Genomic DNA, 23,902 nt, shown 5'->3' with positions numbered 1-23,902 from the left:
GGCCAAACCAGTCACCGTTGCTTTTCTCAACCCTCTCATCCTTATTCTAGTATGTATTTTCTCACGTAAATAATACAGAAAGATAATAACTAACTCTTAAATACAGGTAGTCATGCTGGCTATAAGAGAATTCATGTAAAATACAAAATGCAATTGCTTTCAGTAAGCGATTAAAATCATTCCGGCTGCTTTGCCTTGCAGAATGGATCTTTAACCATTATTTTCCACGGATCAAATTGCATTAGTCTAGGTTTGAAACCCTGGCGAGTAAATATTACTATAAAAATACTCACATTATTTCAGTTTTCTTGCAACAGAAATATTTCTTTTTGTCAAATGTCCCATTGCTAATATGAGCAAAAGCTAAATATGAAAGGAAAACATTTTGAATGCCTAACTATGCTGAGGGTCATACTTGGTCATTCCTTCACCAGCTATTTCTTGGATGCTTATTACGTTCAAGCCCGTGGTGCTCAACAAATGTTGGATGAGTAAATGTTTTCAGCTGTGTGTGTTTCAGCTTTATTTTTCTTAGTTTCTTGCTTCCTCCAGTATTGGCCAGCTGTTAGTCAATTGCTTATAGCCGAATATTTTATCTGAGGATAAGATTATTCATTTTAAAACAAAAGGGAAGGAAAAGGAAGGCAACTGAGGAAGCGAGGGTGTCTGCTGTTGTTCATCAAACACCTGCTATCTACTAATTTGATTCATCTGGCAAGCCATGCCCATGCTAGTTAATTGACCATTCATCATTAGAAAAAATATAAAAGCAAAGTATTTACACCTGGCCCCTTCTAGCCTGCACCCTCTCCAAATGGTTTCTATGTCAAGGCTTTGGCTAAACCTTAAAACTTCTATGAGTAGGTTTACGTAGCATTTCATTACAGAGCCTGAAGTCAGCCTCCTGCACTGATATTTAATCCTATCAAGGAAAAAAGATGCTAAGAAAGAAATCCTTTGTAAAACACAGCATGAAACAGACCTCAGCATTAGCGTTTAGCTTCTGATAATGTACTCTGTATGATGTGTTAGTCAAGTTCTTGTGCCAAATTGGGTCCTTAGCCCTCACAGTAATTTTTGAAATAATTTTTACCATGAGTGTACAAAATGATAGCTTTTTAAAAGCCACTGTAAATCTCAGAGCTCCCACAGTGGCCAGTGACAGCTGATAAATGAAAATGGAGAAAAACAAGGAATGCAAATACAAGGCAATTTGCATGACTCAGCCCACCCAAGGAAGCTAATGGAGGCGCCACTTTACTATTTTAAAGTCACTTGCCTTGCAAACTGTAGATTTCTCCAACGCTGTTCTGACGAGTGATGTGATGCCAGTATGCACTACGAGGAAGAGATATTGATTTGGATAATGTCATTGGTTCAGTCAAGCTTGTCTGAAGCTAAAAGAAAAAGAAAATGTATTTTAGGCTTTATTTAAAGTATTAAACCAAAATCTGCTCTTTTAAATGTCGAGGGTTGAATGTGAATGACATGATAGAATCTGTCATTAGACACCTGCACAATCCTCTGTTTAAGGACAACTTTTTAAAAAGCAAAATCATTACTCAAAAATAGGAAATTGTAAACAATTTAATCCAACTCATTAATTAAGAAGGGAACATTAAGATGGTACAACTGATTCCAAGGAGAATGCAAATGGCTTATAGCCAACCAGGAATACTGGCAAATACCCAGGCGCTAATCAATTGCATTCCTTCAGACAAATTTATTTGCATTTCTATTCACGAGAATTATGTGCATTACTCTCAGCTTTCAACAACTTACAGAATTGTAAAATAACTCAAAAAATGAAAGTGCAGGCCCCGTCAGAGTCAGAAACAGATATCCCAGAAAGGTGCCAAACACAGGATACTCATTAATCTTTTTTACCCATTTCAGTCTCTTAAAATTTTTCCTGACATCTCCTGACACCCTTACACAATGGTCTATATTCTCCAGTAGATCTGTTTGCTTGCTCCTGTGATAGGACTTGTACATACTGAAAAAGTGTTTTTTCTGAGAAGCTCATTGATACAATTGTGCATTTTCTTATGGGAAACATATATTTTAAGTTTAGCTGAGGAGACCCACACGGTATCACATCACTTGCTCAGGCAGATAATTAGTTCAAAGAACAAAAGTAGTTTACATTGCATTTTCAAGAAATAATCTTATTTTTATTGCTGGACAACAGAGTTTAAGAAACATACAGAGGTTGTTTTATTTGGTCTTAGGGCACATTTCTCTGACACAGCTTGAGAAAACATTTATTTTTTGACAGACAATGGACAATCCTCTAATAAAATCTCACATTTTTCCCTTATTTAATGCCTGACTCTTAGCAAAACTGGGAGTTGTAAAGATTGTCTCTGTCAGATTTAGCCTTAGAGTTCCTGTCTGGTACCTGGGGTGTGCATTTTCCCACTGTACCCCCAGAACCCCAATTTTTCCACACTTTTGCATCCAGCACTGATTTGACTCTCATCAGCCCTCATAGAAGATGCTCTCAGGAAAGTACCTGATGTGATTTAACAGGTTGTTTAAATCCACATAAAACTAAGAGGTTTTTACATTTTAATGGAAAGTATAGTCAAAGAGCTTGAATATATTTATCTGATTTTACTTTTTAGTAGTGAAGCATCTCTAGAAGTGCTATGTCTTGTCACAAAAGTGCCATACTCATCATTTGAGGTTAGGAGTTTGAGACCAGCCTGGGCAACATAGCAAGACCTTGTTTCTAAAAAAAAAAAAAAAAAATAGGGCGTGGTGGTGCACACCTGTAGTCCTAGCTACTCGGGAGGCTGAGCTGGGAGGATCACTTGAACCCAGGAGTTGGAGGTTGCAGTGAGCTGTGATCTTGCCACTGCACTCCATTCTGGGTGGCAGAGTGAGATCCTGTTTCAAAACAAACAAACAAACAAAAGTTGCCGCACTCAGTCTATTTAAAAATCTGGCATTGTTGAAGTTATCTTTTTTTTTTTTTTCTAAGAAGATGGCTCAGCTCCAAATAGTAACATTGCAACCAAGCTATATTTTTCAAAATTTGGTATTGATATATTTCAAAGTTTTCTTCCGTGTTGCCAAAATAGGTATACTGTCCACATCCACATTCCGTGGTGGGGAGGCTGTGTAGGCGTTGGGGGTGCAAAGGAGAAGACAAATTTCTGACTTATTACAGAGCTGTGCCCTCAGAATCTTTGGGGTGCTTGTTAACAATGTGCATTTCCAGTTGGGGTGGGGAACCTGCGGCCTCAAGGCCACCTGAGTGGCCCCCCAAGTGGGGGCCCTCTACATCCCCAAGTGGGACCCCTCAACTGAATCCAAACTTCACAGAACAAATCCCTTTATTAAAGTCTGAAGTCCATCATCCACTACTGTAAGGCAATAGAGGCAAAGCTTTTGTATGAAAGTGGTATTGGGGGAAAAGGAAGGGCTTTTGCCTTTAGAGCCAATTTCCTATATGAGGCATAAACTTAATTAAACACATAAATCTTCAATTCGTGTCAGCAATACCCATTAATAACATCAATTAATCCATAAATTCAATCTCATATGAATCACAGTTCTGTCTACTGTCTATTCTTTTTTCTAGTATATTATAATTTGTTTATTACTTAGCATACAATAGATTGTCAGTGATAAATTCATCTTTCCGAAATTTGATGAAAGTGCTTTTCCTTTCACTTTTTTATTCTGGGAAACATTTTTCTTCCCAAAGGATCAGTCTTAAGCGTCATGGAAACACAGTAAACATATTTTGTTTGCTGGAAACCACTGGAGACACTAATTTCCTCCGTGCAATTCCCGTCTGAATCGCCCTGTACTGTGTTTCACCTCATGTTTCTCTAGTTCTCACTCTCCATTGTTGTCAAGCTCTAGGATGCTTTTAACAGTATTCTAGTTCTTCATTTGTTCCTTTGGTTCCTCTTTATTCTTTATACTTCCATATTTAAATTGCTGAAAATGGAAAATTTCTCTTTAAAAACTTGATTATAGATTTTCTCAGGATCTTTGCCAAAGATACGAATCTTCTTCACCGTATCTCTGCTGTCTGAGTGTTCCCCTGGACATTGGAGCCTCCATTCACCATTCGTCACTGCGCACTGAGTACTGCCATGGACTGAATCGTGCTCCCCCCACAAACTCATAGGTTGAAGTGCTGTCCCCCAATGTGACTGTATTTGGAGAGAGGGTCTTTAAAGAGGTTAATTAAAGTTAAAGAAGGACATGAAGCTGGAACCCTAATCGAATAGGACTGGTGTCCTTATAAGAAAAGGAGGAGACAGTAGGGATGAATGCATACAAAGAAAAGGCCCTGCAAAGACACTAGAAAGTGTCTGCAAGCTAAGGAGACAGGCCTTGGAGGAAACCAGTCCTGCCAGTGTCTTGATCTTGGACTTCCAGAAGTCCAAGAACTATGAGAAAATAAGTTTCCGTTGTTTAAGCCTCCCAGTCTGTGGTATTTTGTTATGGCAGCCCTAGCAAACTGATGCAAGTATTCTGTGCCATGGGCACTATAGGAGACGTTGTAGAATCTATCTGATTTATCTAGCAATTTTTAATATTGTTATGAACTTTAAGCAATGTATTATAAATTGGCCTTTTTGATGTGCACAATGACCAAGACAGTATGACAATATTTCAAGCACTTTTATTAGAGAATTTTATTGATTCTAATTTTAAACTCTTGATAAAATTTCCTTTACTGAGAGGTTTTAACAAGAGAACATACATCCTTAACTATTTTTAACTAAAAATTATCCTTAATTAAATAAAATTATAATGCTTTAATTAAAAGCATTGTGATAAAAAATAAAGCTTAAAATGCTATAGTAATTTTTTATTATTTTTTTCTAAATTCTTAGTAGATTCAACACAGCTCAAATAATTCTTAATTGAAAGAACAATGCATCAATTTGACCTAGAGGATTTTTTAGGACCATAAAATTGTGTATATATAAAAAAAGGCAATTTATATTTATATTGCAAATAAATATCTACTACATTGTGAGATAACTTCTAAGCAATGACTGCATTTTAAAAAGTTAAACATGACGGATACGTGTCTTCAAGGTTCTTTTGTTCCTTCTTTGTGAGGATCTGCTGTGTGTGGATTTTTTTGGTGGCCTTAGTAAAAAATGTCTCAAGAAGCTAAAAATTCTGCAACCCCTTGTGCCAGGACTCCCTCAGTATTGAACTACATACTTTTTCCTGCAGGCAACACTCCCCTGCTTCTCCTTTTGTGTAGGGTCAGGATTGGGAAAGGATGCTTCAGCATAGATGCAGAAATCAGCTAGACACAGAAGCAGTTCATTCAGCTCTTGATACTCTTACCATGACTTTTTGCCATTGGGGGCTCTAACCCTCTCTTGATCCCATTCTCTTGAATGGGTTTGTGCTGCTATGAGAATTTAATGCCGCTGCTGATCTGACAGGAAGCGGAGCTAATGTGGTGATGTGAGCGATGGGGAGTGGCCGTAAATGCAGACGAAGCTTTGCTAGCCTGCCTGCCGCTCACCTGCTGTGTGGCCTGGTTCCTTGTACCAGTCCGTGGCTGGGCGTTGGAGACCACAGATTTAGAGGACTCTTGTAAAGATATAACCAAGGGCAACTGCTCTTGCTCTCTCCCATTTAGGCAATAATATTTTTTATTTGTAAACATTTGAGATTTACAGATGATGTAAGACAGAGATTCCAACCTCCATCTCTCTCCTCCCCTAAACTTTGGAAGACTCTTTTGAACACATTTGGTTGAAAGGGTCGTTTTTAGGAAACATTTCTTCCCGGGGTACTCTGGTTTTGCATTCTTGTGAGAACTTTGGCTCCTTACTATCTTTTCAGGTATGTTTGTGTAGCAAACAAGCTCAGAAGATACAGTATCTTCCTCCAGGGAAGATTTGTTTCTTGATCAGGACAGTGCAGATAACGTCTTCTTCCCAGGCAAAGGCCGGGCCGCTCTGCTAGCAGCCACGTTATAAGATCCGATGTTCCTTAAACTCAGGTTCCTCAGCTGTGGCAACACACAGCACCCACCTGGGCTGTACCCCATGGCCCCAGGGGACTTGGAGAACAGGGAAACTTCTGGGAACGTGAAACTCATGATGCTCGCTGGTGCCATAGTAATAAAATCCCTTGTCTCTGTCCCAGGAGTTCTGTGTTTTCCCCCAGCATCCTTGAAACTGCGGCAGGCCAGGGAGGCAGGGATGGTAGCACCTTTCCCATTTTTGTTAATCTCTGAGTTGTCTCTGCTCTTCCTACACCTTGAATCCAAATTACCTTATTGAATTTCCTCTATCGAACTGTTTGGCATAAGCTTTATTTACTTAAGTGGACCCTGACTAATACGAGGAGCTATCTTGCCATGTCCCAAATTTATTCAATATATCCACATTGAAAGGCTTTAAAGTTATTTCTGCTCTTTTGATACTAAAACTAACAAATCCCAATACTGAAGAATTTTGAGAAAATAAAAAGATAATTAGGTCAGTATTCCATCTAGGGATTTTGGCTTATATATGTATAAGTAGAATTATGAACATTGTTTCTCAAAGAGTCATTAATTTTCCTAAGGTTATTTGCTGTTTACATTTTTATAAAGAAGCATCAAATTCTCTTAGAAATAATTTTGCCTGTTTTTATAAGTTCTTTCTTACATTGAATTTATGTACTTGGGTTTCACTTCAAATAGTTTTTCTATATTTTTACTTTTATCTTTTAGAGAGACTTGTGTTTTTATTTATGGAAATAATATATATTTTTCAGTTTTTCTTATGTATTATATTTTGCTCTTGTCCTAACTAATTTCCACCTCCTATTTTTCTTAGATTGTTTTGTTGGTCTTTTCTAACCTTCTTAAGTATTTGCAGTTATAATCTTGTTTGTTTAATGAAAGCATTTGTTTCTGAATGTCATTTGTCTACTTCCCAGTGGCTTGATAAGTAGAGTAGAAATCATTCTTTCCTAAAATTATATAACTGTAGCTTTTTCCCTTCTTATATAAAGTATCGGTTGTATATATTTTGTTAAGGTACTGCTTTTTTGTGCACATTTTATTGTTTTTATTTAATAATATATTGTAATTAGAGAATGTGGATTGATTAGTTTCAAATCCTGAAGTGTATTTTTCATTTTTATCCAATATATAACCATTTCTGTACTTAAAGAGATATTTACATTGATGTAGAGTTTCTCTTTCTCTACACAGACATATACACATGCATGTAAACACTATTCACTCTGTATTTCCTTCTCTATGTAAATTTGTTTAAATTTTTAATGTAGTTCATCAAGATACGAAAGCATTAATTTCAAATGACTAATGAGCACTATTTCTGCCCATTTCCTCTTGTATATTTTTGTATTTTTTATTTTATTACAACTTGACAGTGTATAGTTGTATATATTTATAGAGTATGATTTATGAATATAATGTGAAAATTAAATCAAGCTAATTAACATAACCATCACCTCAAATACTTATTTTTTGTGGTGAGAACATTTGAAATTTACTCTCTCAGCAATTTTGAAATGTACAATACACGATTATTAACTATATTTACCACAATAGAACCCCCCAAAACAAATTTCTCCAGTCTGAGATATTGTGCCCTTTGACCCTCATCTGTCTCCCCCACCCCCAGCCTCTGTAACCACATTTCTACTTTCTGCCCCAAGAGTTTGTTTTCGATTCCATCTGTAAGTGAAAATGTGGTATCTGTCTTTCCATGCCTGGTTCATTTCACTCAGCATAATGTTCTCTAATTCCATCCATGCTGTTGCAAATGACAGGATTTTTTCTTTTTTAGGGGTGAATAGTATTCCACTGTGCACATATTCCACATTTTCTTTGTCTATTCATCCACTGATGAGCACTTAGGTTGATTCCGTAACTTGACTATTGTGAAATATGTTGCAATGAACATAGGAGTGTAGACATCTCTTCAGTTTACCAATTTCAAATCTTCTGGGTAAATACCTACAGTGGGATTTCTGGATAATATTATTTTTAATTTTTTGAGGAGCCTCCATAGTGTTTTCCATAATGGCTGTACTAATTTGCATTCCCACCAACAGTGTACAAGGGTTCCCTTTTCTCCATGTCTTCACCAGGCCTTATTATCGTTCATCTTTTTGATAATAGCCATTCTGATGGTGTGAGAAGATATCACATTGTGGTTTTAATTAGCATTCCCTAATGACCAGCAATGTAGAACATTTTTTCATGAACCCATTGGCCATTGGTATGTCTTTTGGGAAATGTCTACTCATGTCCCTTGTCCATTTTTTAAGTACTATTTTATACATTAAATGGTGTTTTATTTGACACATAAAGCTTCCTGTTTTATTGTTTTATAACTTAGATATGTTGTTAAACTCCACTTACAAAAGTTCTCCCCAGGCCCAAGGTTCAACCTCACCTCCATGTTTTAGCTCCCACTCTTCCACATAAATAGGTTAATAATCCCCTCTACTGTCTCCTAGGAAGTCTGGGCTTCTTTTTCAAGCAATAGTATTGTTCATCATCCTTTAATATCTTCTTTGTTTTATCTGCACTTGGTCTAGTAGAAATTACTGGGTATTTCCAACACATACATAATGCCTCTTCCTTATTTTCAGCCCATTTCAAGTATTCTATATTTTTATATTATTTTAGTCATTTTATCTGGCATTTGATTCAGAAATCATTGATTTTATCTACTTAAATCCTCATAAAATTCCTGGAAGCTAGGAAAGGGATCCCTTTTTAAAATGAGAGGAGGCTGCGACTTTGAGACATTAATTGACGTTCCTAAGGCCATATATCCTGTGGAAGGTTGAGACAAGAATTGCGATTGTCCTCTGTACTTCTGTGCTTTTTTTGACCATCGAGAGATTCTGTGTAATGTCTTTCAAATAAACTTGCATCATAAATAGTATTAAATATTGTATTATTGTTGTGAAAAGATTGAAGATAGCTGCAAATTCTTTAAAAGCCTGCATTCAGAAATAGTCTACATTTCCTGCCTTTAAATCTGGGCTGGTCGATGTTTGTTTGACCAGTAACACATGGTAGAGAAGACATCACGTCTGCTGTGGGCGTGACCTCTGAGACATTTAAGGAGGTTCCTTGTTCCCTCCACTTGTGCTGAGTCACCATGTAAGTCTGACTACATGTAAGGCTGCCATGGAATGAGGACAGGCCATGTAGTTCAAGGCTTAAATCCTTCTTAGAGAATCTAGCAAATCTTTTATAGATGGAATATCAACATTCAGAAAAATTCAGGCATTTGCTCAAGGTAAAATCTCAATTACAGAGACTCTTGTAGAAAATAACTCTCTGGACTCTGAGTCCATTGCTCTTTAGACTTCCATGCTCATCTCTCCTGGGAAAAAATGAGCTTCCTCCTCAATATGTTGCAATGTGGGACAACCCAGCCTTGTCCTTTGGGAGGACCTGAGCTTCAAGCAGCAGGTGGGGCCTGACAACTATTGGGATTTTTATGAAAGCCTCTTCACGGTTTTACCAAAAGAATGATCTGTGTTACCTTACTGCTTTTTGGACTTCTTCCTTTGCTGTTTTGAGGCTTTGCCTGCCCCTGTGATGAATGTTAATGCTCATTTGTGTTCACTTATATAAAATTCATTTGTATGAAAAACTGTTAACTAAGTAATTTTCCTTTTGCTTTGTATCTCTCGAGTGATGGCCTAGAAATTTTAAAATTGGATTAGCAGTTGAGACACAAATCTATATACAACTCAGAGGGAAGAAATCTAGCAATTATGAATTGACATTTATGAGCCATTCTCTATGTGCCTGGCAACGTGCAAATTGGTTTCATATGTTATCCCATTGAATATTCACATAAATTGTCAACAAATATGCCATCTGAACTTTACAGACAAGGACAATGAGGCACAGAGGGATAATATAATTTGTTCATGGTGACACAGCCAGTGAGTGATGTCTCTGAGGCTTCAGGGCTCTGATGTTCTCTCTTCACCATGACTCACTGTAAAGTAAGTTATTGGAGCAGATGAGATGAGAATTACACCAATTGGGTACATTTCGCAGGACCAGGGCAGGAATGTGAGCGCCTCGTTCTCATGTTTAAAATAGAACACCACAGTCTGTGTGGCAGAATCATGGGGTAGCTGAGCACATGAGTGTTGCTTTCAGCTAATCTGCTATCAAATACCGACTCCACAGCTGCCCAGTCAGGAAGGCATATGCGCTTTAAAAAAAATCAGTTTTTTCTTATCTACCTTAAGTTTTATGAATATTAAGTAACATGTCCTTTTAGAGTGAAAAATCATAGTCACATCTGAAGTGCTCAGTAAAGACTGCTGCAATGTTATTGTGACTACTGCATGGAAGAGGTGGCATAGACCAAAGGCATCCATGTGTATATGTGGTCAAGGCACAGACATTTGCCCAAATTGAGCTACCAAAGGAATGATAATGAAGGCAGAGACACGTATTTAGCAATTAGGCTTAGATCTAAATGTAAGTACAAACCCTCTGAGTGTGAATGTGAGGAATAACTGGCTTATCTATGTGGGCAGGTGGGGAGAGGTGGGAGACAGATGAGAGACAAGTGAGCAATGCTGTAGCAGGTAGTGTGCATGTGTGTGCACGCGAGCACACGTGTACAATGTAAGCTAGGTACGGAGAGTAACAGCTTTCTCTAGATGACGAAGGGAGTAAGAAATGCCTCTTGTTGCATATGCCAGCATGATCCCTGGTATGACCGAGAAAAGAGGGTGGGCAAACATACTATAAATAAGAAGTACTGCAAAAGTACAAGTGGCCAGAAAGCATGCTAATGTGACATATGAAGTGTGTGTCGTTGTAAAAAAAAAAAAATATGCTGCTTCATAAGGAAAATGCTGCCTACAAATGTGCTTCCAGTTGAGAACATTGACTTTTATTTGTTCTTGGAAAAGAGCTTATGAAACTTGAAAACTGTGTGGGTACAGAGACGCCAGAGACCTTAAGCCAGCCACGCTTAAGGCACTGTTTGCATTTGTTAAAACAGTCCTTTGAAGTTTGAAGGTTTATGGGCAATTGGTTTCTTACAGACTTGGCTTAATTTTCAATAGGGGACATCTTATACTTAATCTTCCATTTTATTTAAGATAAATGGAAAGGAATTAGAAGATACCTTGCTGAGTTTGTATCAAGATGACAAATAAAATGTAACATTTACATATTCATTTAATGAAAGTTGCTAGATGTCATTTAATGGACTTTGCAGAATTTTGTTTTCATTAAACTTGAAAAAAAATGGATGTTATTATTGTATATTTTAAATCATGTATTGACCAAAATACTTTCAGGAAGTATAAAAAATGCTGAGCATTGGAATAACACCAGAAATCATTATAAGCAGCTAAATAAAAACTTTAACACCATTCTTATCTGCAATAAGTAATGCTTTTAAGAATGTACATATTCTTTTTTCTGAAGATTTTTTTAAATTTCAAAATATGATGGGGGTACATATATTTTTGGTTACATGGATCGCTTTTGTAATGATTGAGACAAGGTTGTAAGTGTGCCCATCACCCACATAGTGTTCACTGTACCCGTTAGGTAGGTTTTTGCCCGTCTCCTCCTCTCCCCTCCCCCTGCGTCATTTCCATTGAGTTTTTCTTCCCTCTGTGCACATGTGTGCTTGTTGGTTAGTTCCAATTAATAGCAAGTGCATGTGGTGTTTGTTTTTCCATTCATTAGATACTTCACTTAGGATAATGGTTTCCAGTTTCATCCAAATTGTTGCAAAAGGCATTAATTCATCCTTTTTTTGGCTGAGTAGTATTCTAAGGTATACATATACCACATTTTGTTAATTCACTCATGAATTGGTGGGCACTTGGGTTGATTCCACATCTTTGCAGTTGTGAATTGTGCTTCAATAAACATTCAAGTGCAGGTGTCTTTTTGATAAAATGACTTCTTTTCTTTGGGGCAAATAGTACTGGGATTGCTTGATAGAATGGTAGTTCTACTTTTAGTTCTCTGAGGAATCTTCATGCTGTTTTCCATAGAGGTTGTACTAATTTGCAGTTCTACCAACAGTGTAGAAGTGTTCCTTTCTCTCTGCATTCATGCCAGCATCTGTTGTTTTTGGAATTTTTAATAAAAGCTATTCTAACTGGGGTAAGGTGATTTTAATTTGCATTTCCCTGATGATTAGTGACATTGAGAATTTTTTCGTATGTTTCTTGGCCATTTGTGTATCTTCTTTTGAAAAGCTTCTGTTAATGTCTTTTGCTCACTTTTTAATAGGGTTGTTTGTTTCTTGATGATTTGCTTGAATTCTTCGTAGATTCTGGATCTTGGTCCTTTATCAGAAGCATAGCTTGCGAATATTTTCTCCCATTCTGTAGGTTGTCTGTTTGCTCTGTTGATTATTTCCTTAGTTGTGCAGAAGCTTTTTAATTTAATCAAGTCCCATTTATTAATTTTTGTTGTTGCTGTGATTACCATTGGGGCCTTTTTCATAACTTTTTTGCCTAGGCCAATATCTAGAAGAGTTTTTCCAACATTTTCTTCTAGAATTCTTATGGTTTCATGCCTTACATTTAAATTTTTTATCCATGTTGAATTAATTTTTATGAGTGTTGAGAGATATGGATCCTGTTTTATTCTTCTGCATGTGGCTATCCAATTTTCCTGGCACCATTTATTGAATAGGACTTCTTTTCCCCAGTGTATATTGTTGTCTGCTTTGTCAAAGATCAGTTGGCTGAATTTGGATGGTTTTACATCTGGGTTCTCTGTTCTGTTTCAGTAGTCTATGTCTCTATTTTTGTGCCAATACTATGCTGTTTTGGTTACTATAGTCTTGTACTATAGTTTGAAGTCTGGTAATGTGATGCCTCCAGATTTGTTCTTTTTGCTTAAGGTTGCTTTGGTTATTCAGGCTCTTTTCTGGTTCCAAACCTGGGAAAAAAATCTAGATTTTTTTCTAGATCTGTGAAATGTGATGGTACTTTGGTGGAGATTTTATTGAATTTGTAAATCACTTTGGGTAGTATGGATATTTTAATATGGTTGATTCTACCAATCTATGAGCATGATATATTTTTCCATTTGTTTGTGTCATTTGTGATTTCTTTCCTCAATGTTTCATAGTTCTCTTTGTAGAGGTGTTAACTTCCTTGGTTAAGTATATTCCTAGGCATTTCATTTTCTTTGTAGCTATTGTCAATAGTATTGAACCTTTGATTTGACTCAGCTTGTGGATTTTTGGTGTGTAGGAGTGCTACTGATCTGTGTACATTGATTTTGTAACCTGAGACTTTGCTGAATTTATTTATTCCAGTAGTCTCTTGGTGGAATTTTTGGGGTTTTCTAGATATAAGATCATATCAGGCTGGGCACAGTGGCTCATGCCTGTAATCCTAGCACTCTGGGAGGCTGAGGTGGGCAGATCGTTTGAACTCAGGAGTTCAAGAACAGCCTGAGCAAGAGCGAGACCCCATCTCTACTAAAAAAAAGAAAAAAAAAAATAGAAATTAGCTGGACAACTAAAAATGTATATAGAAAAAATTAGCCAGGCATGGTGGTACATGCCTGTAGTCCCAGCTACTCAGGAGGCTGAGGCAGGGGGATTGCTTGAGCCCAGGAGTTAGAGGTTGCTGTGAGCTAGGCTGATGCCATGGCACTCTAGCCAGGGCAACAGAGTGAGACTCTGTCTCAAAAAAAAAAAAAAAAAAAAAATCAAAATCATATCATCAGCAAAAATCAGTAGTTTGACCTCCTCTTTCCCAGTTTGGATGCCTTTTATTTCTTTTTCTTGCCTGATTTCTCTGGCTATGACTTCTAGCTTGTGAGTGCTTTGATGGCAGTCTAGGTTCTGGATGGATGCTTTGGTTATAGATATTCTTCTTAATGTGCTGATTTTCTCAGTTGCTAGTTGTTTGCAGGCTATAGCAATGGTGAGCTGTGTGTGGTCCCATTCCCTGTCTCTTGTTGATGATGGAGAGTGGATGTCTTTGAAATCCTTTCTCTTTCCCCAGCCCTATGGTTTTCTCAACAGTGTGAATTGTATTGGCACATCCAGTTTAATCTCTGAGACAGTAGGTGGTGTTTGTGGGTTAGAATCATCCACACCCTGTATGAGTGAGTCAGTAAATGCTCTAAAGGGTTGTGAAATTTGATCCTCCTGTCAGTAGGTGGCACTTGCTGGAAGGAACAAGCTACAGTGTTATTTTTGGGACCTTTGACCAACTCTAGCCCCTCAGGAGAAGCACTCAAATGCCCCAAGTGGTGAGCAGGGCCCTTGAACTTCTAGGTGAGTCCTTATTCACCACCACAGCAGAGGTGGGTGGTGGAGCGAGGCTGGGTGGGGCTGGCTTGGGTGAGCCTGCCCTAAGCCTCCATATAGGCTCATAGGGTAGCTGTTTCAGCAGGGGTCAAAAGTCTGCTGTAGGCTTCTGGGGAAAGCTACCAGGGAGGGTCTGAAGAGCCCTACCTAGCCAGAAAGTCTGCTTGTGGAGGTGGGGCCATCTGAAATTCACAATCTGGCTGTTTCACTCTTCTCTCCCTCCTTGCTCAGCAGTCTCCCTTCAGCATTTGCTGGCAGCCAGGAGCTCAAACTAGTTGAGCTCCCTGACAATGGCACTGTGGGCTGGGAGCTTCCCTGTCTAGGATCCTGCCCTAGGCTGAAAGCGTGTCCTTCCATTGGGGGGAGGTTGCTCTGCAAGTGTGCTGTAGCTGGCACCCACACTGTGCTCTTCAGTTTTGCCCATGTGGGCTCCCTTCCCTCCATGCCCATAAGCAATACAGTCAATCCTGGGGGTGCAGGATCTGGCCTGTGGGCCTGTCCCTGGATCCCTGAAAATCAATCCCTGACAATGCCAGGCAGAAGTGTGCTGGTCTGAAATTGCTTATGGGGTACTCAAGCAGGTTTAATTTCCCTCTGCTTTGGGGTCCGCCATGTTCTCTTGGAGCAGCCAGGCAAGCAGCACCAGGGAGTGTTGGTGAGTAGGGAGCTCCCAGTCTGAGCACCCCTGAGTCTGCTGCAGGTCTTTAAGAGGAAAGGCTTGGGGCCCTTCTCTCTGGAAGCCTTGGTGTGGTGGGTGCACCAACAGAGGGGAGGCAGCCGTTCCTGAGAGCTCTGGCTCAATCTTTACTCTCAGCAGCCACAGGTTGGGGAGAAGGGGAGGAAAAGAGTCTGGATGGAGGAAAGCTAGTACCCTGGTCATCTCTGTCCCTCTCTCTGGAAGGCAGCCTGCCTGGAATGTCCAGACTCTGAGATTACACAGATGCCCCAGGAACCACCAGCCCCCGTGGCTCCCGCAGTCTGGGCCAGCGTTGAGAAATGTTTGTGTGGGAACCAGCAAGACAACAACTGAGGGGCTAAAGTCCCCTGGGGAGGACAACGGTGTGCAGTGGGTGGGGAAGCAATATGGCGCTTCTCAGGTTGGGTCTGTGGCAACAGGAAGCGACCTGAAGGGGGCTGGCAGCCTGGTGCTTTGTCCCCAAGAAGCTCCCAGTTCACTGGCAGTAGCACCTTCTGGGCTGATTAGGGTGGAAAGGCTCTCCAGCAGCTCAGGAGCCTGCTGACTACCAGAGATGTGAGGGAGGGAGAAACCATCCAGTCCACCCACCCCTTTTCCTGGGCTCCAAGCCTCTCAGGGGTTGCCCTCTGCTGATATCTTGCTCCTCCTTGTTCTGCTCCTCAACTTCTTCCCATGGAATCTCTGGTAGGTTCTGGCACTTTTCCCTTGGAATTACACCCAACCTATGTTTGTTTGTTTCTTTTTCATCTAAAACTTTTCCTTCTTTCTGAGATGATCTGGCAGCTGGTGTCTCTGGTCAGCCGTCTTGTCCCCTCTCTACAATTTCTTAATCTGTGTCCATTTCTGTCTATCTGTAAGTAGGTGCATTTGCAGAGCTGCTGTTTGAATATAAGGAACATGGTAAATACATATTAAAACATTAAATTTGATACTTTTAAATCAAATTTTTGGCCCTTGATTTTAAATATATAAATATCTAGAAGCTATAGTTAAGTGTATATAATTTATTTTCAATATCTGCACATGATGAGATCTGGTATGAATTTTTAGTAGTGGTTAAAACAATTTTTCCCATTTAAAAATAAAGCTAAATTATTTTCTTGCCAGCCAGTTTATGAATTAGCTAATAATTACTGAGCCTTTACTAAAGACCAGGTGGTATTCTGACACTCTGATATTTTTGTGTCCTCCTAAAATTCTTTTAAGAAGAGGTAACTAAAGCACAGAGAACCTAGGTGACTTGCCCAAAGGCACACAGCTCTGTTAGAGTCTTTCCCTACGTTCACATTCATTGAAAGTAGCCTTAATTATCCGCCCATGCTAGCTTTACATCAACTTCTTAGATTTTAGTTGCTTACATTTAAAAAAAATTTCTGTTTTACAGCTCTGTCCCAAAGAAAAGATAGTCTGGGTTCTCGGGTTGTATGTGTGTATGTTGTCATGATAGGTTTGTATGCTGAGTCATTTTGATTAACCTTTGAAATCTGTTGTTTTCATTTAAGGAAAACATCCTTGTAGAGCTTTCTTTTTATTGTTCAGCTCCAGCGATACAAATAAAAGAAACAAAACCATATTTTTTAACCTGGAAATTACACCCTTTTATGTTAGGCAGTCATTTTTCTTATACAGAATTAATTCTAGTTGATACAATTTGAGAAATATATATGTGAAATGCATTTTCTGAAGTGACATCTAGAATGGGCAACTTTTAAGGAAACAACAAATTTTAAGAAAAAAAGAACATGATACAAATCTAATTTTTACCGTTACATTGTGTGACAGCACTACTGATCAGACAAATTATACATTACTTCCTTACCGTTTCCATCTTATTAGTGTATTTGTGCAGAGACATGTGTTTTCTTGTGTATGTGTGGGTTTTTTTTTATTTTAAAGACTAAATTTTCTTTAGTGTTCTGAAACTGAACAACAGTAAGTGAATTGATTAATTAGGAAATGAGGATCACAGGTCCATTTTCATATCAACCATAATAATTCATTCTAATTGAGCTTGTGTGTTTTATTATAATTAAAAATTATAAATAAGCGTATGTTCTCTGGCTATAAAACGTATTGCTATATTTTGTACACTCTAAGATGCCATCAGTTGTGAGACAAAACATTATTGTACATAACACTACAAAAGATTAGTGCTGCTGATTTAACTGTAATTCACATTTGAGCTGAGAGATGTTAAAATGTGAAAAAAAAAGTGTATATTGGAATTGATGTAATACGGTAGTATGTTCCGGTTCTTGCAGCTGTTAATATTTAGACAAAAAATTATTTCATAGGCTGAGTGATCAATAGTTGGGTGAGTTTTATGATAAAGTATAACTGTAGATAGGCAAGTTCATTTAATTTCTAGTCACTGTTTAAATGAATTGTACATAAAGCTAGTTTCGTCCTCTTTCGTCCTGGTCTCCCTATACTCCTCTCCTCTTCTGTCTTCCTCTTAGGCACATGTGTCCTCTGACACTTTTCTATATGCCAATGGGGTGGTCGGTAAGGGTAAAACAGTGCTGCTTCTTGATCAGAAATGTCTCTTAATCTTATGTTATAAAAGGAAATAAGAATTTATTTTAAAATAATTATTGCTCAAAATAATTGCTCAAAATGTTTAAGCTTGCTGAAACAGCAATATTTTGTTTATAGTTTGTTAAATGCATGAACTTGACTTACTTTTATTCCTTATATTTATAAGAAATATAACTTTAAAATGGCAAATAATAGAGAAAGAAAACACTTACTTGTTTTCAAAGAAGGAAGTTTTATGTAAGACTCTGTTGTTCCTTTTTTCTATCCACTAGAGCTTGGGAAAATTACAGGATTGACAACTCTGGGGAGCAGCCCATGCTGCCGATGGTATTTCTAAGGCATTAGATGAAGTCTGGACATCTTGCTGGCATTTCCAGCTATTTGTCCGTACATTGTGCACAGGGCTTTCTGGAGCCCATCTTCTGACCAGGAGATGGAAATTGCAGGAGAATAGGAGCATCCTTCCTATATGCTACTTTTTTAAAAAAAGGATGTACTGTAATTCTTATTATGTGAAGGTATTTATCTACAAATATGTTTTTAAATTATTTGCAATGTTAGAAGGTTAGAAATTACTAATGACAATCCCTCCTTTTTTAATTTACTTATTTTGGCAAGGTATCAGAATAAAAAAAGCTACACTTGATCTTAGCCAAAAGGCTGAGAAGTGATAAAAATAATGTTTTTTTTCTTTTCTTTCACTCATATCTTCTGTTGCTGTTCGTGGCATTTTAAAATAATTTGCTTGACAATATAAAAAGCAATTTTTTAAAACAACTTGTGTGTGTATAAAACAGATCCATGCATATCCAAAATTAAATTATTTCAGGGCATTTAAAGCCTGTTGTCTATGATTTCAGCCTATACTCAACCTCAGCGGGCGAAATCACATGGGCGCGTTTGTGATGTAGTTTCCGATGAATGGCACCTGTCACAAAGAAAGTCAAAGCTTTCTTTGACAATGCCGCACGTGCAGGGCAGAGCATGCAGGGAGGCTTTAGTGGGGGAGCATCCAAGGAGCTTTGCCCGTTCTAAGAACAATCTCTATGAAATGGAAACACATACCAAAGGTGAAGATATCCTGTTCAAATATCAAGCTTTAAAAATTTCTTCAAATACCTGAATATTAGTAATCTCTCAAAAATAGTTAAAGCTTAAAATGTATTACCCTGGCTTAATTCTCCCAGGTACTCCTAAACTTTCTTTTAAAATGGTTTGGGCCTGGGCGTGGTGTAATTCCAGCACTTTGGGAGGCCAAGGTAGAAGGATTGCTTGAGGTCAGGAATTCATGACTAGCCTGGGCAACATCACAAGACCCATCTCTATAAAAAATAAAAAACCTAGCCAGGCGTGGTAGCGGGCACCCATAGTCCCAGGTACTCAGGACGCTGAGCCAGGAGGATCACTTGAGCTTGGGTGTTGGAGTTTGCAGTGAGCTATGATCACGCTACTGCACTCCAGCCTGGGAGACAGAGTAAGTCTTTGCCTCAAAAAAAATAGTTTGAGGTTAAAAAAATGAAGACAATGTAGAGATTAATTAAGACTGCTATCCTCTTTTCTACCGTGAACACTGTCTAGTTCTCATTTGGAGGTGGGAGTGAGAAGCTGTAGCTATACATCCCAATGCAAAACGGGAAGGACATCCTCTTGTACTAAAGAAATCATTCTCTATGGAGGGTGGACTGAAGAGCTTCCCATGAGTTGCTTATCTGAGAAATCAATTGGGTTCCAGCGTCATGACAATATGAACAAGCCCTAGTGGTGGTGTGTTTTTATTATTGTGTATCAAAACTTTGTGATGATGACATTTTACCCACAATTACATTAAGGTATGGAGAACTTCTGATATTTCAAGGAGTTGAAGGACAGAAGATAATCTTGTTCTGGGCAATACAAACTGTTTGAGCCCACAAAATTCTGGGCTGCTTGAGAGAAGGAGCTTTCTTACTTTCTCTCGTATTCCCCTGTAGCACCGTGCAGGGGACTGGGCACAGAGTAAGGGCTTCCCAAACTTGGGAGTGGCTGACGCATGGCTAACCTCTACTTAAAACATTTTAATTCAGTCAGTTATTATTAATTTTTTCAATATTTTTCTCAGTTGAAGGAAATCAAAATATAGTAACTATCTTACCAATTTAGTGGTTCTTTTGTTCAGTACTCTGTTTACTGGCAAATGAGATGTTTTATTCACAATACTGAGAAATTTTTCTAGATAACGAGTTCTTCAAGTGAGAATAGAAATGTGGCCTAATTTAGACTGTGAAGATACATCAAAATATGTTTATTCATGTGGCCCCCAAGAAGAAAGGTTATAAACAAAGGCAAAAGAAGGTTTTATAAACATATGATGTCAAAAGATCCTATCTAATTCTTTCTCTTAAAGTAAGAAATGGTTGTTGAGACATTATTTCTTATTCAAGTTTGTTTATCTATAAAAGCCAGTATCAATCTTAAAATATCTCTCTTTAAAAGGATGAAAGTAAATGCTTCAGTTGCCTGAACAACTATGTCTGGGACATTCATTGCTTACATAACTCTTTTGTAATTTAACCTTATAAAATCTTTTAAATCACATTAAAACATGGAAACAATTTCTATGTGATCAATGTTAATGTCACATGGCCCAGTTTTAAAACTGGAAAGCCAATTAGTCGTGTCACCTTATTTTGTAGTAGATATATAATAAGTGCAGTGCAACATTTTTCCATCTTAGATAGGTTTTTGGGTACCATTCCAACACCCATGTTACACTTTTGCCTAGTTTATACCACAGGCCTTCATTTTATTTTAAATAGCAAATGAAGAATTAGACAGGTATTTGAGCACTCTTGCATACTTGTTGAAACTTCTTTTTTAAAGGTTTTGTGCATGTAGGGGAGGTATTTTAAAAGAAAAAATCTTGTCTTGGAGAACTGGAAACCTTTGCCTATGGTCATAGAATTCTGGGAATTTGGTCCATTATAAGTTGAGGTAGGATGCCCTCAGAAAACATTAATTCAGCTTACTCTGAAGAATGGTCTAGATAGGGAGCAACTTTTACTAGCATTAACCTTCAGAGAAAAGCATAGTTGTGAAATCATTTTTGGAATTAAACAAAACACGCTGTTTACATATATGCACCAAGTGATGGAGTCAGTGATTTTGTGATTTCTAGAAACATTGGGTTTCTGTGTTGAGACTTTGCTGTTTGAACATCTGCTGCACTTTCCCTTCTGTCTCCGAGCATCGGCACCCACATCCGTGGTGTATGCCCCACTTTCAGACGGTCTGAGATTGTAGTAAGTGGATCCATCATCTCATCTCTAAGCCCTTAACAGCAATTGCTTGGTTCCACTTCCTGGACTTGCTTCTCAATGGCACAGGACATGATAAACACACGAAAATATCAACAACAAAAGGGAATTGGATTGTGTTTAGCAAATTTTTTGGCACAAGATTGGTAGGCATACTTGGAAGGGTGTGAAAGATATTATGTAGCAACAATTAGCAATAACAATTTAGTGTCTTCATAAATATAGCAAGTCTTATAATTATTCAAAATCACTCTTACCTCACCATCATAATAATGAATACTTTCTTGGTAGGTCTATGTGCTTGGTCCAATCTTCACTAGTTTATATAGACTAACGCACAGAAACTAAAATGAGTGGATTTTATCCCCTTTACAGAAAAAGGAAAACATGACACTGAGCAGTTAAATAACTTGTCCAAGATTACATAACCTGTAAGTGGTGGTGTTGGGATGCAAGCCCAGGACACAAACTGGGGACTCTTCTTTATGGCAGGTAATTATGGTTGCATGAAAGAGCTCTTGGAATTTCCATCATGAAAATATAATTTAAATCACCCTACTTATGAGCCATTGCCTGTTAGAACAACTGTAAGTACAGAAGAACTACAACTCTTAACCAATAACAAGTGGCATCACAATGGTTAATCTTGGTTGAAAACAAGCATTAGCAGATTGCAAATATGGGCTGATAATGAATGTACAAGACTCTGAAGTAATTTAAAATTTGGTAGTTATATTTTTCTACCTGATTTAAACCACTAGAAAAATGTCATATTAATTAGGTAATTTTACAGTGGGTTAAAGTTAACCCAAATCTTTCTAGAAAATTAAATCTTAATTGTCCCCTATAGATGATTCTTCAATCAACCCCACACTCACATGTTAATAATCTACTAACATGCGAGCTACTCATCCATTCCCACGGTGGGGTGAACGTCCTGGATAAGCCTGACTTGTCCACGTCCCCCTCAGGTGTTGGGCTCTTTTAACCATATCCGGGATGGAGAGATAAAAATGTGTATGTAGTATTGAGGAAATTAGAAATGCATTAGGACTATGCATTAAGAATAGCATACGATCATTTGTTAAGTGACTTCTTTTTTTCTTTAAAAAAGAGAATTTTCTTTTATAATTCAAAATATTATGTAGGATTTTAAAAATTAAAGCTAATATAATCCCAGATATAAAACTTCATGGTCTGAAACTGGAATAGCCTTATTTATGTTTCCCAAAGAGAATTAGGGATGTTCCCAGGCACCACCTGACCCCTCAGAGTTGAAGTCTAAGGCATCTTGAGAAATCCTGCAGAAAGACAGGATATTCATCTCTTCAGGTTATAGCCAGTAATCATTGCATTGTCTGCTTTGCAAATAAGTTAGTACCACAGCTTATCACTTTTTTCAGCTAGTTGTAAAATATACTACTTCAGATTCTTTACTAAATTATTTCTTAGCTGGACCCTAAAACCATAGTACAGTTTTAGGACAAGACAATAGGCAAATTATTCTGTTGGTAAACAGTGTAAGTTCCTTCTGCAAACATTTTATTATTGGCTCTGAAAGATACACAGAAAAAGCTATAAGTTTAAGAGCACCTAAGATAAAAATAAAAGTGAAAAGAAAAGTTCCTTTCTGGTAGTAACTTAATTTTCCTAGTTATTTTGAGCCCACATTAGATCTCGGACTGTCCAGCTGTATGTGGAGACATGCAGACAGCATTGCTTCTCATTTCATTCTCTACGCGTCCCACCCGCTCAGGTAACCAAGGCAACAGGTCACACACAGGTAGATACCTGGAGTGCAGAGCTCGCAGTTAGCGGCCACAAGTAACTTCTTTTGTGACCTACTAAGTAGTGTATTAGGAGAGATGAGATTATGGGCCTCGCAGGTTTGGTGACTGGGGTGAGCCCTTGGGACCAGGGCAGGGGTGGACACGAGGGCTGACACGAATAGACCCACATACACACGGTGCACATCAGACCTCAGTGACATTCATTTCCAAGCTGTGAGGTTACCGAGGAGGGAGCCTTACCCGGGCCTTCTGCTCCATCTCTAGCATTAATCTTTCATGTTGCTCAGCTATGGCCAGTGTCGCAGAATGGACCTTCTGATAGATCATTTCTCCTTCCCTTGTTTGAAAAGTGAATAGTCCTTCTCCTGTGTCACACATTCTGTGAGAACAGAGATAGGGAAAGAGATGGGTCTTCATGCGAAACAGTTTTCCACGTCCAAGATGCCCTTGCCCTTGTGTTACCTCCTCCTCAACTTCACGGGAGTTAGTGAAGCAGATTCCTCCTTGACCAAACCAACCAAAACTCGCTTCTTTAAATGGTACAGGAGAATAGAATTAAGGGTGACAGTTATATTTGGATCTTTAAAGATGAAGTGTTCACAATAGTGTAAAGGAACAGGTAAAAAGTGTTTTAGGCAATGGCAGTGCATGCCTTAACAATACTTAAAGAATAAATGCCAATCGTTATTTTCTTTAAGGATTTTCAAGTTTGTGATATAATATAGAACTATCAGCTATGAGTTGACAGTTCCTGAATTTAAAGAACTTAAGAAAAATCTGCAGTTTTTTTCTCAATGGAACCAAGGAGAAGATCATACATTTTTAAATTCATTTTTAGTTTTATACATTTTTTAGTTTATGGATTTGCATACATGGGCTGAATCTTTTCTTTAAACTGAGTAATTCTTAAGCAAATCTTGGTATAGCCTAGGGTACAACACAGCATAAAGGAGACTCAATTTGAATATGAGAATATTTGTGTTGAACTTTGTCTCTGCCACTTACCAGCAGTATGACCTTGGGCAAGTTATTCAACTTACCTATACCCACTTTCTACTCCTCTAAAAAAGAAATAATAATAGGACGCATCTCATAAGATTCTTACAAAGGTTAAAAGAGTTGACACAAAAAATATTTATAGCACTGATTAGCACATATTAAGTGCTCAAAATTATTAGCTATTACTAATTTCATTATAGAAAAAATTTTTAACTAATCTAAATATCTACCATAAAGAAATGGCTGGATTAATTATAGTATTTTTATTTGCTATTG

General features: G+C 37.9%; 1 protein-coding gene across 1 annotated transcript in view; it reads right to left on the bottom strand.

The window, feature by feature from the left end:
* Positions 1–1,253: 1,253 nt before the first annotated feature.
* The window catches only part of DOK6 (docking protein 6), a 237,007-nt gene continuing 214,358 nt past the window's right edge, over positions 1,254–23,902 (bottom strand). The window contains exons 6-7 of the mRNA XM_045527531.1: positions 22,868–23,006; positions 1,254–1,397 (exon numbers count right to left, since the gene is read on the bottom strand). Coding sequence (XP_045383487.1) covers positions 1,272–1,397; positions 22,868–23,006 — 265 coding nt within the window. The 3' untranslated portion in view covers positions 1,254–1,271. The remainder of the gene's footprint in view (positions 1,398–22,867; positions 23,007–23,902) is intronic.

The sequence above is a fragment of the Lemur catta genome, chromosome 16 (assembly GCF_020740605.2).
Source record: "Lemur catta isolate mLemCat1 chromosome 16, mLemCat1.pri, whole genome shotgun sequence".
Classification (NCBI taxonomy): domain Eukaryota; kingdom Metazoa; phylum Chordata; class Mammalia; order Primates; family Lemuridae; genus Lemur; species Lemur catta.
Note: the sequence above shows the minus strand (reverse complement) of the source record. Positions and strands in the feature narration are given on the sequence as shown.